The 26,934-nt window shown below is 39.4% G+C and overlaps 1 protein-coding gene across 4 annotated transcripts in view; it reads left to right on the forward strand.

Moving 5' to 3' along the window:
• Window positions 1-26,934, forward strand: part of LOC114877694 — an 89,215-nt gene that overhangs the window by 42,039 nt on the left and 20,242 nt on the right. For 3 of the 4 annotated variants that reach the window (XM_029190619.2, XM_029190621.2, XM_029190620.2), the window contains exon 2: window positions 17,213-17,236. In XM_029190619.2, coding sequence (XP_029046452.2) covers window positions 17,213-17,236 — 24 coding nt within the window. Of the gene's footprint in view, window positions 1-17,212; window positions 17,237-17,293; window positions 17,327-26,934 lie in introns of those variants that run through there. The other variant, XM_029190622.2, reaches the window with a different exon arrangement.

A 26,934-nucleotide genomic window follows, 5' to 3' on the forward strand; every position in this document is an offset into this window, starting at 1 on the left:
GTAATTCTCGAACTACGTAGCCTGGTTAATTGTGACCCAGATCTGCGAAATGTATACGACGGTGCTTCGATTAAAATTAGATGTTTAAATTTTTAAACGAGAAACTTGTACACTTGAAAAATAATCTCTAACTAATCTGAAATTTATGATATTTAATTGGCTAAAATTAAATTTAAATTGATGCTATCTGAACAGTCTAAGGGATACTGAAGGGTGACTTTTATTGGCATTTCGCGACACGAAATCCGCCAAATGTTAAAGATAGCTGGATAACAACTCGTGAAATATACAAGATTCCAGATCGAGCACGAAGGGGTTAACGTACCCTGATCCTTAAATAATCACAGGTCGTACCCCGATCGAGAGATTAATTTTATCCATTGTTTCATCGTCACACGACACGTACAAATATTCATGAGCGTCGTTGTGTCATACATTTTCCATTTGACGTACTGACACATCGTTGCTATTATTCTTATCAATCGTTGCTTCATGAATTTTAATACATCCCCTGCTATCGCGACCGAGTTTTAATCTCCTTTCTTTAATCACTCCGTCGGTGATTAGTGTGATTGAAAATAATTGTTTCAGATTACCATCGAAAAATAAACGTTGGAAATATGGAGTAGAATTTAGCATCGATCGATGGAGCCTGGGAAAACGTTTCCAGGTAATATTCAAATAATATCGTGGAAATCAAATTTGCGGTTGGCCAAATGTGAAGCGGCGATGGTTGCTGATTCGCTCTCTTTACTTTAATGTGGACCGTGTCATCAATTATGGGGTTTATTCGTCGGCTTCTTGCAATTCGACGGGCATAAAATGTTCAAAATTAAAATCCTGCTAAGCATTTTTTATGAACTCTAAATTTACAGCAGTGGGAATAATTTGTAATTGAATAGAGGTATTTTGGAACTGTATCTAAGGGTTGGTCGTTCAATGGTTTGATCAAAAAGAAAAGAGGTCCAAGGAGGATTCAGCGAACCGCTGCAAAACGAGCAGCAGGATTGCCGAGTCCCGGCGAAGGGAAATCAAATTTTCCAGAACAGAAGCGAGAAAATCCCGCCAGAGTGGAGGCTGAGAAGGAAGCGGTGGTATCCGAGAAGGAAGTGAACAAGGGTGGAGCGTAATTGTACATGAGGTAAAGGTTCAATTTACCGGACAATCCAGCTGTTACGTGCGATAAAAATTGAGGCCAACGTTGGAACACGATCAGGGACACGTATGTCTTAAACCGAGGAGAAAGGGAACGTACGTAGCTAAACGTTTGTTTCCGATTAAAGAACATGGCTGGCTGCCAGACGGTTACCTACCCCCCGACGAGATCCGAATCTACACGGTTTCCTTCTTTTCCCGCTTTTCTTTCGTTCGACCGACCCTTGGATCCTCGGTGGCTGACTTGGCGGAAAATGACAGAGGAATTCGACAGAAGGGAAACAGCTGGGTGTCTGATAGACTGCGAGTCGAACATTTGTCTGGCTCGTCGGAAAAAAATCTGGACGTTCCTTCTGTGCAATTTAGTTTTTCATATTTCAACTTTTATAATTTGCAAAATTCCAATTTGGAAAATTCTAATTCGAGGAATTCTAGCTTGGAAAATTCCAACTCGGGAAATTGTACCTTGAACAATTCTAATTTGGAAAATTGTAATCTGGAAAATTTTAATTTGGAAAACTGTAATTTGAAAAATTATACCTTGAAAAATTCTAATTTGGAAAATAGTATTAACTTGGAAAATTGTAATCTGGAAAATTTTAATTTGGGAAACTGCAACTTGAAAAATTGTACCTTGAACAATTCTAATTTGGAAAATAGTATTAACTTGGAAAATTGCAATCTGGAGGATTTTAATTTGGAAAACTGTAATTTGAAAAATTATACCTTGAAAAATTCTAAATTGGAAAATAGTAACTTGAAGGATTCTAACTTGGGAAAATTGTTGTCTAGAGGATTTTAATTTGGAAAACTGTAATTTGAAAAATGATACCTTGAAAAATTCTAAATTGGAAAATAGTAACTTGAAGGATTCTAACTTGGAAAATTGCAATCTGGAGAATTTTAATTTTGAAAACTGTAACTTGGAAAATTCTAATTTGAAAAATTGTCTCTTGGAAAATTCTAATTTGCAAAATTTTAACGAGATATAAATGTTCTATAGATTTCATAGAAAATAGAGCAATAGCGATAAATAGATTCCATGGGATTGAAGTTCCAAGTTGAAATAGAAGGAAAAAGGAGTAATCCGTCTATCGCCCAGTAGTTCGACTCAACGATAAGTCAGACGGATCCTATATCCCTGAAAATAACAAAATTCTCTACGACGAAGAAATAATAATTGTTTCCACCCGTAGTAGAAGCTATAATCGCACCTACTTAGAATAATATTCTGCAAAGAAATTGAAAATTTATCCTCCATTTCACAACGCAATTACAACGTGTTAAAAGCAGCTTCGGTGAAACGCGTTGAATGGATGCATATTTTAATCGCGCTCTTTAATTGCCTCTGTAAATGCATCAGGCCACTTCCCTTCAGTTCCGTATTAAATTTCTATCAGCTCTGAGTTCCAGCCCCGAATGCAATTAACAATGCAATTTATGCTTGCACGCAAACTGCTACGAGTTGGGGGCGAAGTACGAGTTAGCTGGAAATTTTCCACGAGTTTCACGCGCGTGTTCCGGCAGCACAGATTGTAAAATTCTGCCAACCCCTTGGTAGTCTGCGGTTTCAAGGGAGCACACCTGCTTCGATTTTATCATAGCTTAACATTCCGAACGACAGATTTCCTTAAAGTTCTTTCATACTTTTTCTTCAAGGTTACGTATATCGAAATTCGACGAAAGTTTTCCTTGATAGACTAACGAAGAGCAAGTCTTTCTCAAAACGATTGCGACAAACGAGCTACAAACCCGGCTTCGAAAGTTGCTGGATTTAATTCCCGATTCGTCTACGTGACTCAGGTTACACGGATAGGGTTCGATGGGTACAAAAGAGAATTGCAAGAAGAATGAGAAACGAGCGCCTTCAAGCTCGGATAAAACCAAGGGGCTAGAACAAAATAAGGAAGATTCGCTACAAAGGAATTCAATCAAGCGGTCAGGATTACCGAACCACTGATACGAGATCTCCCAATAAGCTGACGCCTAAAATTAGTTCCTGTCCTTCTCCTTTTCGATCCAGATCCCTTTCTTCCTACATTCCACCAACTACACTTAAGTATACCTTAACAATTTTATAAAGAATGACGAGGATGCAAATTGCCTCATATTTAATTCTGTAGTAATTAATCTGTTGATTTTTCATAATGAAAGGATAAATGAAGCTCTAAGTGGGCTATCATCGACGTTAATTCGTGGAATTGACGAAATAACCGGGGGTTGACGGATTGAAACCTGTCAAATGTCCGGCGAGCTGTTCGGTGTTTGCTTTTTTCCAACAAGATCGATCGTAGACATCGACACGGTATTATCGCGCGAGCTATTGCGACCACTCGATCGTTTTTCAGTGACATAGCGAGACCTGGAATAAACAAGACCGTGACAACCGCACAAAGCCGGCAGCTAGCTTCCAACCTCATGTTCGGATGGATTCGTTTTCACGTGTCACGCCTTCGACAAGCGATTTATGGAATTATCCAGCGAATATGCGTTCTATCGCTATCCCTATTTATTTTTGTGAAATTTTGCAACCCTAGAAGCACTGGAATCCTAATTGGAAATATTGGAACTTGGGAAATTCTACCTTGATAAATTATAACTTGGAAAATTCTAATTTTGCAACCCTAGAACCGCTAGAATCCTAATTGGAAATATTGGAACTTTGAAAATTCTAATTCGGGAAATTTTACCTTGGAAAATTTTGATTTTGCAACCCTTGAACCGCTAGAATCCTAATTGGAAATATTGGAACTTGGAAAATTCTAATTCGATAAATTCCATCTTGGAAAATTCTAATTTTGCAACCCTTGAACCGCTAGAATCCTAATTGGAAATATTGGAACTTTGAAAATTCTAATTCGGGAAATTTTACCTTGGAAAATTCTGATTTTGCAACCCTTGAACCGCTAGAATCCTAATTGGAAATATTGGAACTTTGAAAATTCTAATTCGGGAAATTCTACCTTGGAAAATTCTGATTTTGCAACCCTTGAACCGCTAGAATCCTAATTGGAAATATTGGAACTTTGAAAATTCTAATTCGATAAATTCCATCTTGGAAAATTCTAATTTTGCAACCCTTGAACCGCTAAAATCCTAATTGGAAATATTGGAAGTTTGAAAATTCTAATTCGGGAAATTCTACCTTGAAAAATTGTAACTTGGAAGATTCTAACTTTGTAATCCTAGAACCGCTAGAATCTTAATTGGAAATATTAAAATTTGAAAAATTCTACTTTGAAAAATTATAACTTGGAAAATTCTAATTTTGCAACCTTAGAACGGCTAGAATCCTAATTGGAAATATTGGAAGTTGGAAAATTCTACCCTGGGAAATTATAACTTGGAAAATTCTAATTTAGAAAATTTTAACTTGGAAATCTGATGTTTGTTAAATTTCATTATCTTACCCTCCTAGAAAGACTTCAACTCCCTTAGATGAATGAAGTTAATTGACTGAGAAGATTGCAAAAAAGAGAGCAGATTTTTTGGCAAATCTTACAAATGTTCCCTGACAATCATCAGTCACCGGCGCTATTAATAATAATTAACACTTGGCTGCTGCTGGTCCGAGCGTCATGGTCCATGTACAACGTGGATCGCATGATTTACGATCACAGTCGGGATTGCGTCAGTATTCGTGTCAGTTGATTAATGAATTAGGTCTGCACATAGGTTCGTACACAGGTAGTTAGGTACGCGAGGATGAACCGTGACCTCGTGGTGATGAAACGGTGGAGCACAGCTGACCACTTGGACTGTATGATGCTGTAAACGTTCATCAACGAGTAAACGATGATTGGCAACGTTACACTTCTCTATTTTTCGCGAATATTTTGGAACATGGTTTAGGCATTCGTTAATAGCGCGCATAAAGGAGAAAGAGAGGGTAGTTGATTAGCTTCTGTCAGCTGACGGAGAAAAGAACAGTCGCGTGAGAATGGAATCAGCCGACGATGAATTATGCATAGACCGCGGCGGAAACGGGAATCAAAAGGCGTTCCTGCTCTTAAATTTCTTCGGGCGTTGGCGAATTGCCAGTCTAAATGTTACCGCCAGCCTCTAATTAACAACAGACACTCTTCAACCCCTCCTGTTTCAACATCTACATTGTCTCCGGAAGTATTAATCGGCTGTGTTGGCTCGATTCCTTTGAAGTAGAACTAACTTGGAAAATTCTAACTTGGAAAACTCTAACTTGGAGAATTCTAGCTTGGAGAATTCTAGCTTGGAGAATTCTAACTTGGAAAATTCTAACTTGGAAAACTGTAACTTGGAGAATTCTAGCTTGGAGAATTCTAACTTGGCGAATTCTAACTTGGAGAATTCTAACTTCCAGAATTCTAACTTGGAAAATTCTAATTTGGAGCATTCTAGCTTGGAGAATTCTAACTTGGAGAATTCTAACTTGGAGAATTCTAGCTTGGAGAATTCTAACTTGGAGAATTCTAACTTGGAAAACTTTAACTTGGAGAATTCTAACTTCGAAAATTTTAGTTTGGGGAATTCTATCTTGGAGAATTCTAACTTGGAGAACTCTAACCTGGAGAACTCTAACTTGGAGAACTCTAACTTGGAGAACTCTAACTTGGAAAATTTTAGTTTGGGGGATTCTAACTTGGAGAATTCTAACTTGGAGAATTCTAACCTGGAGAATTCTAACTTGGAGAACTCTAACTTGGAAAATTCTAACTTAGAAAATTCTAATTTAGAAAATTCTGACGTGGAAAATTCTAGTCTGTAAAATTCAAATTCGGTAAATTCAAACGTAGAAATCACAATCAAACAGAATCTCGCTGATGTAACGTAGATTTCATTCCGCTTCTGCCCTCTGCAGTTACCATGAAATCGCGGGTCGGCCGGATGCGTTAACGCGTTAATGTATCGCGGTTCGATTATTTCGATTCCCGCCGCGTTATTTCATTTCCTCGAGGATTTCCGTTCGCCGAATTATGCGAGCGTGACGAGCGACGCGAGCGGAATGTTACTTTTTCCTCCTTGTCTTTTTCTTTTTCCTCGCATCCCCTGTCGTTACATGTATTTTCGCGATATCTCGCGGCATACACGCTCTCCAAATACGTAATGCGGCATTTCGACGATCAATGTTGCACATATAGCCGCGCTTCGATTCCTAGCATGCATAATTCATCGCACCGATTTCCGTCCCTTTTCCGGACGCTACCACTTTCTCGCTCACCTTCTGTCGAGCGGTTTTTTATACACTACCTACGTTCCCTATGGACACGATAAATCGAGCTTTCATATAAGCTTGCCCTGTGTTCTTTCTCAAGAAGAATTATTTGTTCTCCACGCGTGAAGAATTTCTTTCCATTCTATAATTACATTGCAGTACACGTAGAAGGTACACAGGGTGAATTATCCATCTTGAAATTTATTTCTCTTTTTTTTTAACACTAGAACTACCTAAGGATTCAAAATAAAAGTTTCTTATTTTAAATTATAAATTTCATCGAGATATTTTTGTTCAAATGGATGTATATATTAAATTATGTTTCATTCTGTATTTATTTAATCTTCTACATGATGTGCATCAAACGTCGGTGGTTCCAGTGTTAAAAACTTAGATATTAATCGATTGAAATTCAATATCATTGTAACACCGTAAAGAAACGATAACTTATCAAAGTGAAATCGAGTTCACCTTAAACTAGCACCCTTTCCGGATGTAGAACCTCGTCGAAAGCATTTCGTCAGTGTACTTCCGCTTCGAATTCGACCAGTCAACCAGTTCAATTTGTACTTCGAATTTACTTCGACACAAAAGCCCTTTCTCCTTCCATTCGTCCACGAGACGAAACTTTCTTTCAAATATCCTGACGAGTAAACACTTGCTACAGAGTATTCCTGATCTGAAATAATTCCATTCTTGATTCTCAATGAAATTTGCAATTGTAAATAAAAGAGGGAAGGTTTGATCGAAGAGTGATCAACGTAAAAGCACGAATCAGACGCGAAAAAGCTGCATTTTCATCGGATGATCAGTCGGACGTGTGAACGGTGGAAGGTGTGAGGACTGGAAATTAATTAGAAGCACTTGCATCGCGTCGAATCGATAATCGTTAATTAGGTTGACGTCAAAGGACGACACTCGGGCTGAATAACGCGGGCATAGCCGGTATCACGAAACCGTCTCGGCTTTAATGGATTGCATCGGTTAAACATAGCTTTGCATGAGATTTCGTTTCATGCAAATTTCCTTCGTACGAACACCGCCGAAAAAACTCGGCTGCGTCGATCAATTCGAGTCGCGTGTCTGGATAGCTTGCTATACGTAATTCCTGATGGACGTTTAATAAGAGAGACGCGTTATTTTTTCGTTAGCGTCTTTTTTAACCGGAATCTGTCCAAATAGAACACTCGAGATTTTAAATGAAAATTAGAAGATCACTTTATCAATTACACCAGCTTGCTGCGTTTTTCTATTTCTTCCACGAGAGAGCCCCGGTCATAAGGAAACGAAAACCGGTAATATTTTCGGACAATCGTCTTGAAGAGTCCTCGTGTTTCCTCGCAAACCTCGAGCTCGATGACTCTTCGAGAATAAGAGGGTCGTTTCAGCGCGGTGCATTTTTAAGACCCGCCGCGCCGGTTTACCGTGGCCGGAAGTAAAAGGAATCCGAAGGAACCGTAATCTATAGCGCGGGCTAAAAAGACCCAGTTCAAGTAAATTCGAACAAACGTGCTTGCAGCCCGTTGTGCTTGAGGTTATAAAAATGAAAGTGAGGGTATAAAGATGAAATTGAGGGAACGTGAAAGTGGAGGAAAATTCGAAATAAAAGAAAAATACGAAAATTTAAAACTGTAAATCCTTTATTAAACATTTCGTTGACTAACAACAGCTTTGATCGGTGAAACGCGTTAATGTTATTCATGTACTGCAATTTTGGAGGATGTTAATATTCCACGGCGGGATATTAGCCGACGCGTCGTACAATCGTGGGAAATTCTTCAAGAAAATTGCCGAGCTGGGACGACAGCTGAATATATTGAAATTTACAGACGTTCCTACCTCCGTGAAACTTTTTCAAGCGTCCGAAGATGCTTCTTCTGCACGAGTCACGTACGGGCGTGTATATTTCACGCGATGCGCATCTTCTCGCAGGTTCAATTACACAGAGTTTCAATGCTGTCTATCGCGAGACGTGGAAATAAAAGTTTTCACTCTGGCAGGAATTAGGATCGGTTACTTTTTACGAAGGCTACGTCGAAGGTATGAATTTTTCAACACGATTCTCCAGAAAAAATCGAAATGTAACAATAGAAATTCTGATAATAATTTAATTTAATTTAATTTAATTGTTTAGGGTCGCTTACACCTTCGTGGTTATTAGCGACCATTGTTACATTTTAATCAAAGTATTAGGTAGCTATAGCGATTTGTACAGTTCAACGTCTTTTAGAAAATTCGCTACATTTATGCACTGTATTTGGTTGTTAACCCTTTGCATTCCGCTGCCCCCTCTGAGGAGACATCAACTTATTCCAGGGCAAGTTTTTTTCAGTAATATATGTTTCCCTGAAGTTTTCTGTTGAAATGGCACAAGAAATCAAATCACAATATGGTACCATTTCTAAGATACGTAAGCATGCCTCGCACTGTATGGTGAGATTTGAAAATATAAATAAACAAGCCTAAAAATGGAAGAAAAGATTTTCAAAGCTGAAGTCAGTTCGGATTGAAGCGTCGAGTATTACAGATAGATCTCTGCTCTAATCAGTGAGCAAATCGGAAAAGTGATTTTCTATTGATAAATATCATTTTGTGAGTTCGTAATAACAATTGGAAATTTCCAGTTAAGACGTGATTTTTAAAACGACTTATTATTCTAAAACGTGCACTAATCACCCTGCAACGCATATTGGGGAATGCTTCAAAATTTATCATATTGTACAAAATTATAAGAAATAAAATGTTGATTTTTTTGCAAATATATGTTCCTCGATGTCTACAAATTCATATAAATCAAATATCATTATCATACTTACTTCGTTCAAAAGCTATACTAAATAATATGACGGTTCGTAAATGCACGTTTTCGCGAGAAAATGGCGCGGATTGCAAAGGGTTAAACAGGGTACGAACTTCATTGAGAATATTGTGTTTCAGTCTTTTTCCGGTGTAAGTTTTCGTCGCAATCGAGTAGATTTTTCAATTTTAACAAATGCGAATACCCTAAGAATACCCCAATGACTTTCGATAGCAACATTGAATAAAATTCAATGTTGTCCAGTGCATTCTCGAAAGAAGGATTCCATTTCCATACATCCTACCCATTGTACCGAACAACGAAACCTACGTACGTACAACCCGCGCCCATTGTGACTCTAACAATGGAACTTTATATCGGTACATAAAGCTGCGTGTGCTGGCTGACAGGTGTCACCTTGCCCGCTCTTCAATAATGGAACTGGAATACCGCCACTCTTTCACTACCCTCGAACAACGGGAAAAAACATGTACCCGCCGCCACTCTAACTGCTGGAAATATTCGAAGTCACCGGGAAATGTTGATACCATTTCGCAGGAACAGACAGATGTAACGGTTTCGGTGGTTTTTATTGTATTTCCACCTGGTTCCTCGATGGTATTTCTATTTCTTTACCTTTTTTTTTAATACCATTCGACTAGTTTCTGAATTTCAAATTAATCACTGCAGGATGCATTGAAATTTTTACAATTGCAATTGTACCGCACTGGATATCGTCAATGTTAGAGGAATTAGCGGTAGATATGTACGTAATATTAGATAGGTAAATATTAGCGGTTGCTGCGATTCGATATCGCAGTGTGTCAGCAGGTCCGGTGAGATTCATAATTTCCGCGTAAGAGGCGAAATCGGTATCGTAAAAGCGTCGTCGCGTTCGATCGAAATTGCCTCCACTCGATCACGTTCACCAGGGTAATTTAACTCTCGGCCTGCCCTTTGGTACACGCTCATGATGGACGTAATCGATATTGCCAGCGGAGCCAGGCAGCGTTAAAACGGATCCGGATGCTCGAAAAATATCGCCACGTCGCGTCGCGAACGCGAACGAGACACGTTTCGACGAGCTTTTGTTTCGAGAGGTAGAAGCAGTTATTGCCTTGCAAGTTCGCCCCGGGAATATCGAAAGTTCACCGGAGTTTCTTCAACAATTTTCTGAAGGGTAGAAGGCAACTTCTACTCGCATTCACCCCGTCGACCTCCATTTCAAGTTCGGCCAACTCTCGAGGAACCTTTGTGTATCATTGTTCTTTCAACACCGATACTCTTCAAAGTTCATTTTGAAGCTATCTATTCTCTTTTATTAACGTTGGTCAAAAGTTAAAGAAGAATTTAAAATTCTAATTTCATTCTGAATATAATGCGATAAATAAAAATTTTAATAAATTCAACTCTTTAGAGTTTGTGATTGTTGAACAATAGACGTTTGAACAAAAGGGTTAATTAGTGTCACGCATTGCTATTGGCTTATCAAAGGCGATACGCCGACCCATTGTGCGCATGCGCAGGCGCTTGCATATAAATACGGCGCGCTTGGCTGGCGGGCTCAGTATTATTTGACCGCCCGATACGATCGTCGGTGAATTCCGATAGACTGGAAAGCTACTATACGATATATTTATCTCCCATGGGACGTTATCGAAACGAAAGCTAGATGCACTCCCTCCCTCGTCCCTTATTATCGGGTGATTCATTACTATGAAATATGACGATAATAATCATGTCGAGTTGTACCTCCGTCAATCCCATGACAGTAGTTTTTCTTTCAATATAGTTTGAAAATTTCCTATCGTAATTTTTAATCAGTAAAATTTGAAACTTTTTTAAATTAATCAAATTAATCAATTCTTTTATTTTAATCAACCCTTATCTACCTGGTTATTGTTCCACGATTCTCTAATTCCACGATTGCAGTTTGAAAATTTCCCATCGTAATTTTCAATATTCATAACATTTAAAATTCTTTTAAATTTTCCTTTTATTTTAATCAACTCTTATCTAGTTCATATAATTTTCAATACCACCCTAATGTATATCAAGTGTACGAGGGTAATTCAATTATCTGTGCTCTCTTCCCTCGAGGTGGTCGTGTTCTAATTAAAAGTGTATCCTTAATTTTCATACCTCGTGCCTTGCGGAGCAGCCTCGAGCTCCTTTAAGTATATTCGACGAGCAAAGTAGAGGCTGTTACGGATCACGATTCCTTCAACGACCTATGAAACTATCGTCCTCCCGCAACATTGCCACTTGTTAAGAACGTCGTGGGAGTGCTTGGCGGCTTTTACATAAAACACTCGTTCCCTCTAGCTTGTTTATAAATAAAACATCTCGACAGCATAACGTCCGAAACAATTTTCTGCTCACTTTCAGACGTCTCCTCTGTAGTTTCATATTTCGAGTGTGTCTCAGTGTTTGTCGTTTTACACTTTCAACTGAAAGATAAAGAATAATAACAAACTCTCTATTTCTCTCTATTTTTCATGAATTTTTATAACGATCGAAAATGATCATTAACCCCCCGGTGGTTTTCAGATTCCTCCATGAGGATGAATACGTGATCGGAGAGGGAAATTTCGCACGGATCTCTCATAAATATCCCTTGTTCCATTTCGCAACGCAAGGACGATCCTCGTTTCAGGTGCATCGTGTGCAATGTAAACTCGTACGCGTATATATTATGCTCCAGTGTCACGCGTTGCACCGACTGATGGATCTATCCCTGTATCGACATCAGTAATCGATCCAGAATGCAAGGGCTCAGGGAGCGTAATAAAGGGACAGACAGCGAGACACGATCGATACACACCAGCCTCGGGGTTGCTTTTGTCCCTGTTCTGCGAGCTTGATTATTATATGACGACCCTGTGACAATATTGGCTCCAACGAAATCATTCTTCAACCCTTACCAGTTTCTTACCCCCCGTGTTTAAAATCATTTCAGCTAGGTGTCTAAGGTAACCGAGTGATAAAATGATTTTTTATAGAATTAGAAATACTAAACAACCCTCTGCAAATGCATACCTAATGAGCAAACAGTACGCATAAAGTAGAATCACGACGGTAAGGTGGGGGTGTTAAAGTTTAATCCGAAATCTTAAATTCAAATAACCAGTGAAATGTAAAACTGTGGGAAATTTTATGTGGCTTTGTTTGAAAATTTATAATTGATCCATTAAGATATCAGAGGACATAGGAGTGTAGTCTGCTTCAGTAAAGATTAACGTTCCACGTTATTACTCTTCTTTTATTTTACGGTTCTGACGGTGTTCCGAGCCAGGTCACAGAGTTATGGAAGTCAGCTATTTATTATCGCAATATCGGCAAGTAACTTTTAACGGGTCGGCAGGGCTCGAGTGAAATTTAGTCGGGGCTAAAAGCCTGATCCTGCCGTAACCGTAAGCTGTAATAGCCGCCTTCCACCCCGCTCTTTCTGTTTTAGTTCCACGAACCCTTAGCGATGAACGTAACACCGGAGTTTCGAAGAAAATGGCCAGTGTTCTCGTCGACGTGTTCTGTTTCTAATAACCGCGATGTACCGGAACAATCCATCGATATAAAACATTTTCATTTATTTTCATTGTTCGTTGTTTGCATTCAGATTCAATTTATGTTTTACAAATTGCATCGCGCAAATATGAGATTTTTTTTTTTTTTTAATTGCGATGCGTTATAAATTACCCCGATAATTCGTTACGAGGCGGTCAGCGCGAGTAAACGAAATATCGGTGATCATGAAAATTGGAATGGTCAGAGGTTTTTCAAATGAATCAGAAAAGGAGGGAGTCATTGTTTTTACCAACGCAGCGGACCCCAGCTCGATGCGTTCGATGAACTCTATAATTGGTCGATTCGATTAAATATAGATGAATAACAGAGCAGCTATCGCGATACGGGCTACTGTAATTGTTTGAATGTTTATTCGAAAATTTAAAGGATCGTTGAAACGAGCGAATGGTTAACAAATTATGGAGGGGCACAGGAGGACGACCGTTGATTAAAAACAGTCCGAGATAATCGATAATATTCCGTAGTGTACACGTGCTTTTATCGTTTATATCACGCAAACGATGTTAATTAATTATAGTTTCGAATGAAATTGTTGTGATAATCTGCTCCGTGTGTTTAACGGAGAAGTAGTCCATTTGAACGCACGATTAAAGGACAATTTCTATTGTCGCTAGTTTTCAATAATGCAATTGCTAAATGGAGCGCGGCATAATTCAATTTTCCCACAGTTTTCCTCTTTTTTTCAAGCACCACCAGAGGTGCAGTTTGGGAAAATTCTCAGTGGGTCGGTGAAAATTGGGCGCTAATTTATTAAAATCGGTACCACCGATTCTCCAACAGAAAGTCGACCGGTTTCCAATGAAAATTCATCGAATTTTCCAGCTTTTCTCTTTTTTTCGAGAACTCCAGGATCGAATTGGAGAAAATTCTCAGTGGGTCGGTGAAAATTCGACGCTAATTAATTAAAATTGGTACCATTTATTCGTTAGCATTGCACTTCGGTTCTCCAACAGAAAATCGACCGATTTCCAATGAAAATTCATCGAATTTTCCAGCTTTTCTCTTTTTCACGAATCACCAGGATCGAATTGGAGAAAATTCTTGGTGGGCTGGTGAGAATTGGACCCTAATTAATTAAAATCGGTACCATTTATTCGTTAGCATTGCACTTCGGTTCTCCAACAGAAAATCGACCGATTTCCAATGAAAATTCATCGAATTTTCCAGCTTTTCTCTTTTTCACGAATCACCAGGATCGAATTGGAGAAAATTCTTAGTATGCTGGTGAGAATTTGGGGCCTAATTAATTAAAATCAAAGCATTCGAGAGAGTCCATCGTGCGACCGATTCGTTAGCATTCCATTTAGATCCTCCTGCAGAAAATCGACCAATCTCCTTTGAAAATTCACCGAATCGACTGTCAACAAACTCATTTCCTCTCTCGCACCTTTCGCCTTCGTTAATATTTCAAAAGGTAGACGCGTGCCACGGAGGCAATTTCTGTTTTCCGCAAGATAGAAATAGGAGGTCGCGGTGTAATACACTCGGAGTAGATTGGAGCGTGCGATAGTTGGGATCGAAGCTAACTTAAGAGCAGATGGGACTCGAAAAAGAAGCGGGTAAAAAGTAGGCGAGAAGATACTTGATTCTCTCCACCTCATTTATCCGATGTTTCTCTTGTAGCTCGCTTTAGCAACACTCGAGTACGCTCCACTTCGATTTACTGACAGGGTAAAAAGAAGAATACCGCGATGACAAAAGCTTTTCCCTCTTATCTTCCTCTTGTGCTGTTTTGGATTTGGGTTATCGAATGTGCCTCGAACAAGAGGATCCACTTTTCGACGAAGACCCCGGGGAATTTTACAGGAAGGAACGATTCGAATTGTCGGTACTCGCAAATAATTCCCAACACCAGGATGTATTACGTAACGCGTATCAGGATAGGGAAGGTTATAGTTCAAAGCATCAAGCATAATTGCATATCAACGCGGTCATGCTGCTGACCAGCCGAAACACGGACAAAGCGGTGTAATTTGTGGAATGGTGTAATCGGCTTTATGGCTTTCGCTGCTCTCGGTATTTGGCCATCGTTGTGTCGAAACCCTACCAACAACGTAATCGACGTCGTTGTTTCATATCTAGCAATTCAAGATTAATCGTGGGAACTTCGTTTCACCTCTCCAATTAACCCTAAAATCAAAACTGATTTTTATACGATTGAAAAGAACGAAGGAAAATCCATTTTCCATCGTACCGAAAGATATTCTCTGCAACTTTTCAAAGTGATTCCACAAATATATACGGTGAACTAAATTTGTTTTTCAAAATTGAAAAATGAAAATTTCTATTCAATCTCCCAAATTTCGTCGATGGAAAACAGCGGCGGAACGATCTGCGCGCAATTTCAAGAAAAACGGCGGGAATTGAAAAACATGGAAAATTTACGAAACGCGGTAGGAAAGTTTTACCTGGAAATTTCTTGAATCGTCATACGCTCGGGAACGCGGACAAGAAAATTTAATTGCACGCTACAAGTGGCGAACTGAAAAAAGGAAGATGAGAAAAATAGAGGAAAAATTTGAAACAGGTTTTTAATTGTACGCTTTTTAGCGACGTTCCCTGTACGGGACTCGATTTTTGTACTCGCGGCTGGACGAAAGCAATAAACGTAAAGTGTTCCGCTAACAGTGTCGAAAATAACGAACGGTCTTCCATTAAAATTAACGTTGTAAATCGTGAACGACCACTCGATTACTTTTAATTGCTCGAACCTGATGTTGCCGTTCCACCGGCAACTTTTCGCCAACTTCTGTTTCCGCCTGCAACGGTTGTACATTAGCTAAACGGCGTATAACTGTTAAAAAGTTGTCGAAATTCCGAACTGATATCTCGACGGTCCGCTAGTAAATAAATTTCATCCCGAAACGATCGTTTAATTATTTCTGTCGAATCGGCTCTTTGACCTCTCGCTTGTTCGTTAATTAAAGCGACGATTCTTTTCGCTTTGACGCGGCAGCCGCGGTATCTGCTCTGACAATGATAATAAAAGAATAAAATAAAACACGACTGTTGTATCGTGACAAACGAAATTGCAATGTTTTTTTTATGTACCGGTGTTCCTATTTCATTAAACCCTCTGTATTTTTTGTCTCCAATTGTATAATTTATATTATCATTACTACCCTTAATAACGAACGGGTTGAAGTCGATTCCTAGAAGGTTTTCCTTTCCCTGTGGTACGAGTTTTCGTAATTGGCAGCAATTTTTGCGTCTAGTTGTGCGAACAGAGAGGAAGGGACACTGGATGGAAGAGGGAGGGAAGAAGTTTCTAACAGAACGACTTTACCAATTAGCGAACAATCGTAAGGGGCCTGGATAGAAAGAGAATTCTCCGTCCCCCTCCTCTGGTTACGGCTCTTAAAAAACTTCTGCGGCCTTTTTCTTTCGCCTTGCACGAATTTGAAACTCGACGCCTTTATTAAAACTTTTGATTGCGTTCGAGGATATTCCTCCTGGCAGACGGTGTCCCCTTTCTGTCCTTTTAATGACTGCTAAAATATCAGGGAAAGGCGAAACATCGATGAGAAGCAGTGTAATTCTACAGGTTCTCTCGAAATAAGTAGAAGGAAAAATTTGAAAATTTAGAAAATACAGGTCGTTTCGAAGGGATTTTAATTGGTTCAATCGATCGACGAACAGTTGATTGAGTAACGCGATTAGTCGGCTAAATTCTTCGCCATGTTATCGATACCGATGATCGCATTTCCGTTGTTATTCGAACTGGCTCGATCCCGGGCGATCGTTTAATTAAATCCCGTATTCATGGAAATCCCTTTCCACGGACCAGTTAACCCTCTTAAACGATCATTGCGACCGGGATAATTCAAGAATCGACGAGTGATTAATTAATAGCATCGTTTCGTTGATACACATCCGATTAGTCATAGATCGGCGAAATTAATCGGACGTTAGAATGATAAAACGTCCCGCTTGAAAATTCGAAGTTCGATAATGTACCAATTAACCGTGCCATTGGGTTAATTGCGTGTTCATTTCCATATCTTCCGTTTCCTGTTGTTTTATCAGCACATTCGTGATCCATCAATATTTTCATAAGTTCATAATCATAATTCTAAATTATTACTTTCGTAATTGCTAGTATTATAAATTAATAAAAATAATTATCCCCAACTTTTTTCTAATATTTCCTAAAAATCTTATCAATCGGATAATCAGTGACTTTAAAGGAACACCCCTTTAGGGTACACCCCTTCCTCTTTTCCCCCTCAAGGGTAACATTGAAATTGAAGCGGATTCGTCTGAGCCGATTAATCGATTCGAAGGGATTCATCGATTACGTCGTATTATTCAAAGTAGTCGGGGCTCGATGTAAATTACCGGTGAAGTTTTCATGGCTGTTTCCAAGGCCTTTTAGCTAATTGCTCGCCTTAACTAACGCGATAGAGAGGACGCGTATTAATTACTGTAAGTAAGACACATCCGTGCGAGCCTCTTCTAACGAAACGTATCGTTCTTTGTTGCAGAAGCGAGGACCGGACAGAGGCAAGGTAAGAGGGATACTCTCGTCATGGAAAACACAGTCTCGCTTAAGTAATACGCTTTTTTCCTCGCGAAACACCCTTCAGATTCGCTGGCGCGTAAGTAGCTTTGATCGTACACCACGATTCAGAACGTTTCCTCTTGTTTTGTTTCAAAGAGGTATTCTCCGCACTTTGAATAGCGACAGGACTTTGTGTTTCGCGTTCAATTATTCGTTCCTGCGTTGTTGTAAAAATTAACATATCGCATGAGTTAGCAAAGAATTAATAATTATTTAATGCAATTTTTCTCCAATCAATTTTAAATCCTTTTTGATATATATATTTAAAAAAAAGAAAAGGAAAGAAGGTACTTTTGCGGTGGATCTTAAAACGGTTCGAGAATGTCCTCGCGATTACTCGGATTCGATTAAGGATTTCCCTGTCGGTCTAATACTAAAATAACTCGATGGAATTCACGGAACGCAACCCCATGAAATTTCAGCAAGCATCGGAAAGGAATTCTATCAGCGGTGTCTTCTTTCTTTATACACTTCCTTGGGTAACGCGGTTGGAATTCCATTAAAAGAATTCTGATATCACCGACCGATTTCGTGTAATACATATGAATCATCATTTTTATTACTTCCCTTATTTACACAAAGGTATCCAATATAACTTAGTTCGATTCGCGGAGGGAAGAACCGTCGAGTGCTCGTCAAATATTCCACTGTGTACCGCAAGAACCCTCTTAGTCTCTGTTTATTTTCTAAACAACCGCCATACACCGACCGACTATTTCCGTTAATTGTTAATTCGCATAGCAAACAGCTCGGGTAAATACGCGAGGGTTGCTGTTAGTTGTGTAAGATAGGACGAGGATGCAACGGTCAGTAATTAAAATATTTCATTTTGCGTATGAAATTCTGAACATTGTATTTTTCTCGATCAGAGAATTTCACCCGGATTCGTGATCAAAAAAAATGGTACCAGCTTCTGTGATCGGTATAATGGGCAACCGTGATAAAAAAAGAAAGTCCAACGTGACGGGAACCTTTAATGGGGGTGTCGGACAGTGGAACAGGTCGATCAATAGTCAGACAACGGCCATCTCATCGCAGCGCACGTTTTATGCCGCGTGCGTTTCCTCTCGCGGCGAATCACGACCTTTTTCCACCTGCGAAGATTCAGCTTTTCCGTCTTCTAGGATGGACGACTCTCGATTCTAACTAATTATTTCACGTTAACAATTATTGAAAATTATAGCGCCATCAAATTAGGTGTTCCAATTATCAATCTTCTGTAAATAATATAATTTTCATTTCTCCAGGTATGAAATATTTTATCTCGCTAGAAAAATGGAAAATTGTCCATTTTCCACCATCTGCCCTTTTTTCAAGCCTTTATCAATGAACTCGCCGACAGGGTAAAGCGTCCGATGAAATTCACGCCGCTTCCAGTGATACCCTGCTCCAACGGTTACTTAATCCAATCCACTATCCCCATTTACTTTCGTTTAATCCGATTTGGACATCCGGCTAACATTGTCAGGGACCCTTTTCATTGCCCCTGGCGCTTGATCCTCCATCCCCGAACTGTCTAGCCCGTCCTGGTCGCAAGCGCAATTAGATATGCGCGTCTTACCCCTGTCCTAGCCGAGCCGGAATCGAACCTCTCCAAAGAAGAACGATTTGTCTCCTTCCTCTCGGTAATCTCGCGGTAATTCGTCTTCAACTGAGGAATTAAACTCGTCCAACTTCTTCCTGACCTGATCGGGGAATTGAACAATCTCAAAGCTACGGAATTAAAGGTAGAATTATTCCGGATTACAAATTTCAGAAGTAATTTAAATTATGCCAGTGCAAGAAGGCCACCGTTGTTTATAAATATTTAACGAAGAATTCAGTGTCGGGGAGCTGGCGATAAATCGTAATTCTAGGAGACGATTACACGATCCCGGGTCAGATCGTGGTAACGCGTTGCACGGGGTTAATTATTACAGCACCCGGTTGGATGGCAGTGTCTGCTTCCTTGGGTCGAGCCTGCTTCGCTTACGACTCAGCTTTCCATCATCCCTTATTGCCAGTTTGTCCTACATCCTGTTTATTTTATTTATCCCCTCTTCACCAACCAGATTTCCTCGTTTCCACAACGTGGCTGTAGAATTTTTTATTTCAAGATTACTTCTGCTCATTGCACTCCAACAGGGTCGAATAAAAAATTCTAAGACCCGCAGTTATGTAAAGCTTGTAGGGATGTGCGGCCGTACTAATGTCCGGAAATAATCGGGCGGACTCGGGCGGGCATCCGATACATGCGTGCAGTCGGGTAGCCCGACTATTTCGGGTTCGGTCGGGTACAGTCGGGCTGATTCGAACGAGCTCCCGCGGGTCGCGACTCGCGATCCAATTTTCATGTACTTATTGATACTTGCAATAAGCATGTGCAAAATCTGTTTAATATGGAATTTTAGAATAAGAATCAGCCCGACTGTACCCGACTGAACCCGAAATATCGGACGCCTGCCCGAGCCCGCCCGAGCCCGTATTATCGGATACCCGGGCGTTTGAACACTGTCATCTGTAGTTCACATTTCATTAATCATCCCCCTGGAACTAGACTCGTAAACGTCCAAGTTGTAGGCGGTATTGCGCGAGTTTCGAAGCTTCTCACCTTTATCGAGAAGGATTCCCAGTCAATCCTCCCTCGCCAGGTATCAAGCGAGAAACGGATCAACAGAGTTGGCCGGAAATCGAACGAACGCCTTCGAGTTCGCAACACGGTCACGCGACTCTGTTTCCGGAACTTACCCCGACTTGGCGGATTTCTTTGCAACTAGACCGTGGGGAACGAGCTCGTTTAACCGTTTCACTTCGTAAATGCCGGCAAGTTGTTCGTGTACAGGCAATTATACGGAACTTCTCCCTTCGTCGATCGGTCGACCGAACTACCCCTTGGAAGCCATCCCTCTTTCTCTGCTAATTTTTCAGAAATGGTAGTTTTCGATATTGCGATTATTTTGGAAGATTCTCTTTCGTCACCAGGGAATTTTCGCAAAGTGGATCCTTCAGCGAATTTCAAAGGTGATTTTCTTCGAAACAATTGTTTTTCAACCCTGCTCAACCTTCTTCCGTCGTACAGACGCTTCCTTATCGAAACAATCATCAATCGGGTATGCGACATAGTTTTCTGAAGCGTCGTGAAATTCAATAATGGTAGTATTTCATGAGTGAAATTTTCCTAGGTGGTAAAACGGTCACGTAAAGTTCGAAGAGAAGAATCGTATGGGGATATTGCCAAATATTTGTCTTCCTTTGGTATTTTTCCTTTATCTTTGGACTCTATACTGTCTTTTGTCTACTCCATCTTCCTTTCGTTCATTGTTGTCATATAATAATATTTGTGAAGTATTCTCAGAAGACAAGAAAACTTAATACCTAATTTATTTTTAAAAACAAGTTGGAAGAATTTTACCGAGTTTAATTCTCTTCGTCTCGAGAGAAATGCATCGCAATCTCAGTTTGCCTGTTCAATTTCACTTAATATTCTTATAGCGCTAATGTTTTACGTTCGTTTTTCTTTCTGTTCTTCCCCTATTTACTGTAGCCAGCATGAGAGACGCGAGGCAATTTAAAGAGTTCGTCCGGCGTATCCACGTTTCTTTAATGCCGTTTAAATTCCTTGCTCTTCGCTATCCTCTTCAAGGCGACGCACTATTTTATGCATGTCCTTGTGGTCGAGGGGTTAGTGGATTTTCTGGTTTTTCATTTGCGCCGGAAAATTCGTCGGGAATTCATTTGGAAGTTGGCTATCCAGGAATCTCTTGAAAGACGAAAAATAAAATGTTGGTATTTTGTTCACTTCTTTTGTAAATAAAATATACAAGATATTTAATTTAAATAAAATCAAAGAGAAAATTAATTTACTCCTGTCTAAATTAGTAAAATGAAAATTCCTCTTCAAATTAATTACATTATTAATTTTATTTTCAAAACTATTTTACAATTTCTTCCAAGCGCAAAATACTTGAAATACTTTGGAGAAGTTGGTCTATCAAGGTTGAGTAGATTCAAAGGAGAATACAAGTTAGATACTCGTCATTTTCGCGCAAGAGATAAGAACAGTTGCTTAATGTAGCAATATTTTTTCTTCTTTTTTCCTCGGCGTAGAAAGCATTTCGTTTGCAAACGTTGATTTACGCGAATATTTCACCAGGCTCCACTTTCGTCTGGTTGTCGAGGAAATACGGTGCTGCTTATCTTGTCAGAGAAAGAAGGTGACAGAAATATCATAATGGAAAGTGCAATTCAAGACGATCCGAGGAAAGCGAGCTTCCCAACAACGAAATTTTTCCTTTAGACGCAACCGGCCGACTGTTGCGTCCTTTTCAACCGGTTTCAATACGAATTTCGCTGATCTCGCGAAAACTTCAACTAACCGTTATACAAAATGGAAATGAGAAAAAGAAGGCAGCTTAGCATAAGTGTAATTTCGAACAACTCGAGAAATGTGGGTCACGGTATAATTTTCGCGAAATCATTTCCTAACTTCGGCTTCATTTAAAATGTATTTCTTTCCTCGTGAAATTTTTCCACATCGCAGGCTATCCTTTACCTCGCGATTTTCCTATTTCACCTACCTTTTCCTCTAACGCACGGCACAGGTGATTGACATTTTTCATTTCTACGTGAAAGAACAGAAATATAGAGGGCAGGTTTTTTTAGGTAAATTTCATGAATTGTAATTACAAACTAATATTTTACACGATTTTACCTCTGGTACAAGCACCTCTAATTAAGATTAAAAGAACGTTAAAGTTGGGGCGCTGATGCAAATGAATTTTTTCTCCCGGTTTCATTATAATACCAGATATGCTTGTGCTATTTTATTTATAGTATATCATATGGAAGAGCGGGGATAAAAGTCGAGGAAAATCTGAAAAACGCGACACCGACCATCGGGATTCAAACTCAGGACTTTCTGGGTCGTAACTTGGCACGCTATGCACCTTCGTCTTATCGTGATCTCGTTTCAAATATCTTTGTTTCTTTCACACGGGTATTCGTCATACGATTTCATGCATTTTACGTTTTATCTTACTTACCGCTCGTAACTTACCATAAAATAGAGTGTTATATGTTGTAAAAGTCGAACACTGGAAAGCTGAGAAGTTGGAAAAATGAAAAATTATGAAATTGTGGTGATGCGAAAGTAGAGAATTATAAAATTAGAAAGATGGAATAGTGAGAAGGTATGAAGTTGGGAAATTGGAAAATTCTGTAGTTGGAAAAGTGAAAAATATGAAATTGAGGAAATGCGAAAGGAGAAAATTATAAAATTGAAAAAGTGAGAAGGTATAAAGTTATGAAATTGGAAAATTCTGTAGTTGGAAAACTGAAAGATATGAAATTGAGGAAATGCGAAAGGAGAAAATTATAAAATTGGAAAAGTGAGAAGGTACAAAGTTAGGAAATTGGAAAATTCTGTAGCTGGAAAAGTGGAAAATTATGAAATTGAGGAAATGCGAAAGGAAAATATTATAAAATTGGAAAAGTGAGAAGGTACAAAGTTAGGAAATTGGAAAATTCTGTAGTTGGAAAACTGGAAAAATACATAACGAAAATCCGGGAAATGAAACAATTTGGTGACTGGGAAATGTAAAATTATATGGCGGAAATCCGGAAAATTTGGGAAAGCGAAAAAATGAAAACGTGGAAGATTACGAAGCTAGAAAATGAAATAACTGAAAGATCGAAAAGCTGGAAAATTTCTCCTCGGTCGACCAGTTGAGAATTAACAAAGTCGGGAGAAAGTCAGTGGTAACGGCGTCCCCTAATGCCTGTCCGTGCTTCAACTCACGGGGGTTGTTCACGGCAGCATCCCTCTTGTCGCTCGTACGTGTGATTCTCTTCCCGGCTTTAATGCCTCCCACGGCGTGCTGCGTCATACATTATAATGCTACTTCGAGTGTACGCCAGACCAGACTGGAGAGACCGTGTTCACAGGGAATGCAAAAGTGAAGTTTTATGTCGTCCATAAACGATGCATCAACGTGCATGCTTGCTATGTCTGTTTTCTGGGACAACGAAAAAACATCCCACTGAGCTATCTTTCTCTCCTCTTCAAATAGAAACTGACTTTGTTTTCTTTTTTTTGTTTTCTTACCTCACCCCCCAACAGTATCTATTCTCAGTGGAAGAATATTAAAATCAAACACCGAAGTTCACGTTGTTATACTTTATATTTATTATTGCTGTTTGTACTGCGATCCATTAATTATTTAGAATCTGCATTAAGCCAGTTATGGGATTGGTGGGAACAAAGCATGGTTTATTCTGTAACTTCCAAACTCATTAATTCACTGTTTTGCTTTTATCGGTGTTAATTTTTAATGCCGGACAGAAATAGCGCAGAAGCATCGTTTATGAACTCTAGACGGAAAAAGTTTCCTTCCTCGGGGGCCGCATTACAACGCGTTTCCACTTATGAAAAAGTATAATTCACGCGTACAGCCGACGCGAGATGCAATTAATGTCGCGGAGAATCTTCCCCGCCCCCGCGAATTCTCTCGCGTTTCTGCAATTAATTCTGTACTACAGTTGCCTGCATCGGGGCAATTTTCATTCCGAATCGCCGGGAACGTCGGATTTTCCGACACTCATCGATCTTTACTACAGAATGTTGGGAGCAATAATGTATAAAGCTGGAAAATGGGAAATTTCACCGCTGGAAAATTGTAGAATTAGAAAATCAGGAAGCTGGAAAAGTAGAAAATCAGGCAATTATAAAATTGGGAAGCTGGAAAAGTGGAAAATTGAAAAATTGCAAAGACGGAAAATTGAAAATTCGCAAAGTTAGAAATATCTGAAGTTGTGAAGTTACAAAGCTAGAAAGCTTAAACGTAGAAAAGCGGGAAACTATAAAGCTGTTAAGCTGTAAAGCCGAAAATCGGGAAATCCAGAAAGTTAGAAAGCTGATAATCTTAAAAGCTACAAACCTACAATTATCGAGTAATTAAAAAGAAAATAAACCATCCTGGAAGCATGATATTAAAATCAACATTATATCGAAAACACTCTCTTTATTTCATGTTCCTCAAATAATCTGCCGAGTAAGCAACTCACTGAATAAGAGTAAACATTTTCTTCGGTATAATGAGCCTCTCAGAAAACCGTCAGGCAATTCGTGGCGATGTTGCTGCGTCGCTAGAGTTCGGCCAACGTAATACGGAATTATGCAATTCGAGTAACCGCATTTCCATTATGCAGTATTTACTCCGGCCATGTATTCCGGCGTTGCAATGTGCAGTCGCACATGTAACAGATGATATAGGCACGCGAGACAAGGAAAAGCGGTCTACAGAGGCTGACAGAGAGAGAAAGGGTGAAGCGTGGGGGAGGTGAATCGACTTTATATGTATGTGTGCATCTGTGTACACCTGAAACGCACAGAGGTACCTTTGCTAGCGTTTGCCGTTTCGTCGAAAATGAAATTACTCGTTCTCGTCCCAACTCGAGATCTCTACGATTCCCAGCGCCAAAGATAAAATCCTCGTTTTCCTTCAAGTGCTCGCTCCACGAGCAAATTACCCTTATTACGTATGTATTAATAACGCGGATAGAAGAGCACTGTTGCATCGTGAATTTCATCAAGTTGCCGGGTTTGCCTTCCGGTATACGTTGCCCCCGGGCCCCAATTGCTTATTCCATCTTGTCCATCTTTTCTCCCATTTGCGTTGATCAATTTGGGTTAATAAGTATTGATTTTGTATTTTATATTTTAGGACGATTCAGATTAGTGCAGTTGAAATTCCCTCAGAACTCTAACAATTTGTCATGTTTCCAGCCTTTCATTTTTCTAAGTCTTCAATTTTCCAATTTTGCAATTTTCCCATTTTCAGCTCTTCGGTTTCCTAATTCTCAATTTTTCTTTTCCCATCCTTTCGGTTTCCCAATTTTCAGTTTTCCATTGCAATTTTCTGTCGCAATTTTCTTCCTAATCCAAATCCAACGTAGGAACCAAATTATGAAAATGCAAAATATTTGACCATCCTATCGCCAACCTGATCAAACGATCGTTCGGCTTCATTTTCGTTCCATGAAAAGCGTCGCGAATGGAAACTACTTTATAAAAGGGTGAAATCAAGCTGTAAATAACGCTACGTTAAAAATATTTCCCAGCCAGGGCTGTTGGTACGGCCACAATATATACGTCACGGTAAATCACCCTCTGATGCCGCATAAATTGGTAAAATATTTTTCTAAGTGACGATGAAAGTAAATCCTCGTTCAGCGTTCTTCATATTGGCTCCTTACCACGTCTGCACGAAGAAAAGTCAATTCCCCTCCGTTTTCCTCAACTAACCAAATGAAACGTCGAATATATCGAATCATAATTTCTCTCGAAGCAGTTTCGAATCGTTTAATTTTCCACGAATTTCAATCCAATACGTTCCTTCAAATATTTATATTCCTTCCGTCGATTCATTTTCGTCACCTCGTTGAATTTATGATATACGACTTTGTCAGCGGGGTCTGTTTCGATTAAAATCGTCGATCACTGGCAAAGAAGATTTAATACCTTCCCATAGTAGGAAGTCAAGGGGATTTAGTGACATTGAAGAGGGAAATTCGATGTTCGTTTCAGTAAATCCCCGGTGATCCCATTCAAGAGAGACACTATGGATTCTACCATGTAAAGAACTCAGAATTCTGCGCTATCTCTATTTATTTTCATTAAATAATGTACATGTTACCGGCAATGTATGAAAAGCAGGTCGATTTTGGGCAAAATATGAAATATTTGTAAAATAATTATTCTAATTATTAAAATTAGTAAAATAAGAAAAATTCTAGAAGCTCCTTAATTAAAAATTTTAAATTAGAGAAAAATTACTATTAATATTGCCTAGACATTCTATACATATTGCCACTAACAAATACATATAAGTATACACAGAAAGATTGATTTTCCTTGAACCGAAAGTGAAAAATAACGTGTGATATCGTATATAAAATTTCCAAAATCGATGGAGGCGTTTCCGTCGCGAAACATCGCTGCCTGCGGGGTCGAAGGTGAAAGTTCTTGCGAAACTTTTGAGATAAATCCCAAGGGAGTCGCTTAAAAGTTTTTCTCAAGCGGATCTCCGAAACTCGATTCGAACCCCGAAAAATCCTCTTCGGCATCGAATACATGAAACTAAAAATCAATAAGAAAATTTCAATAATTTAAAATTTTATTTTTAATCCAGTCCCATAAATTTAATGGTAATAGGCAACTAGGGGGATCTTGTAAATCAGCAACAGTTGCTTCCAACGGGGTGTAAATTAGCCCAACGACTGGTGGAACGAAACGGGGCGAGATAAAGACAGCGAAACAAGCCTTGATTGCGTTTCTTAACCGTGTTGAATGGCCCGGGGGTTTTATTTACAATTCTCAGCCTGTTACGAGTAATCGTAGGGCTGTTCCGTGCGATAACGGGACGCAGGGGGTGTTTCTCGACTTCCCATCGCGTTGTTTTCTCGCCCAATCTAAAGTTTCTGCAACAACGCTCGCCTATCGAGTGTCCTACCGTTTGGACGTCGTTGATTTCGACGCGGTGGAAACATCGCGAGGAAATTAACGCCCCTGTAGCGAAACTCGTTAAAACGAACCGTGTAATTACTTTTTACCCGGACCAACCCCGCGATGGTTGTACAACGATAGAAGGGATGAAAATAATGAAAAAT

The sequence above is a fragment of the Osmia bicornis genome, chromosome 15 (assembly GCF_907164935.1).
Source record: "Osmia bicornis bicornis chromosome 15, iOsmBic2.1, whole genome shotgun sequence".
Classification (NCBI taxonomy): Eukaryota; Metazoa; Arthropoda; class Insecta; order Hymenoptera; family Megachilidae; genus Osmia; species Osmia bicornis.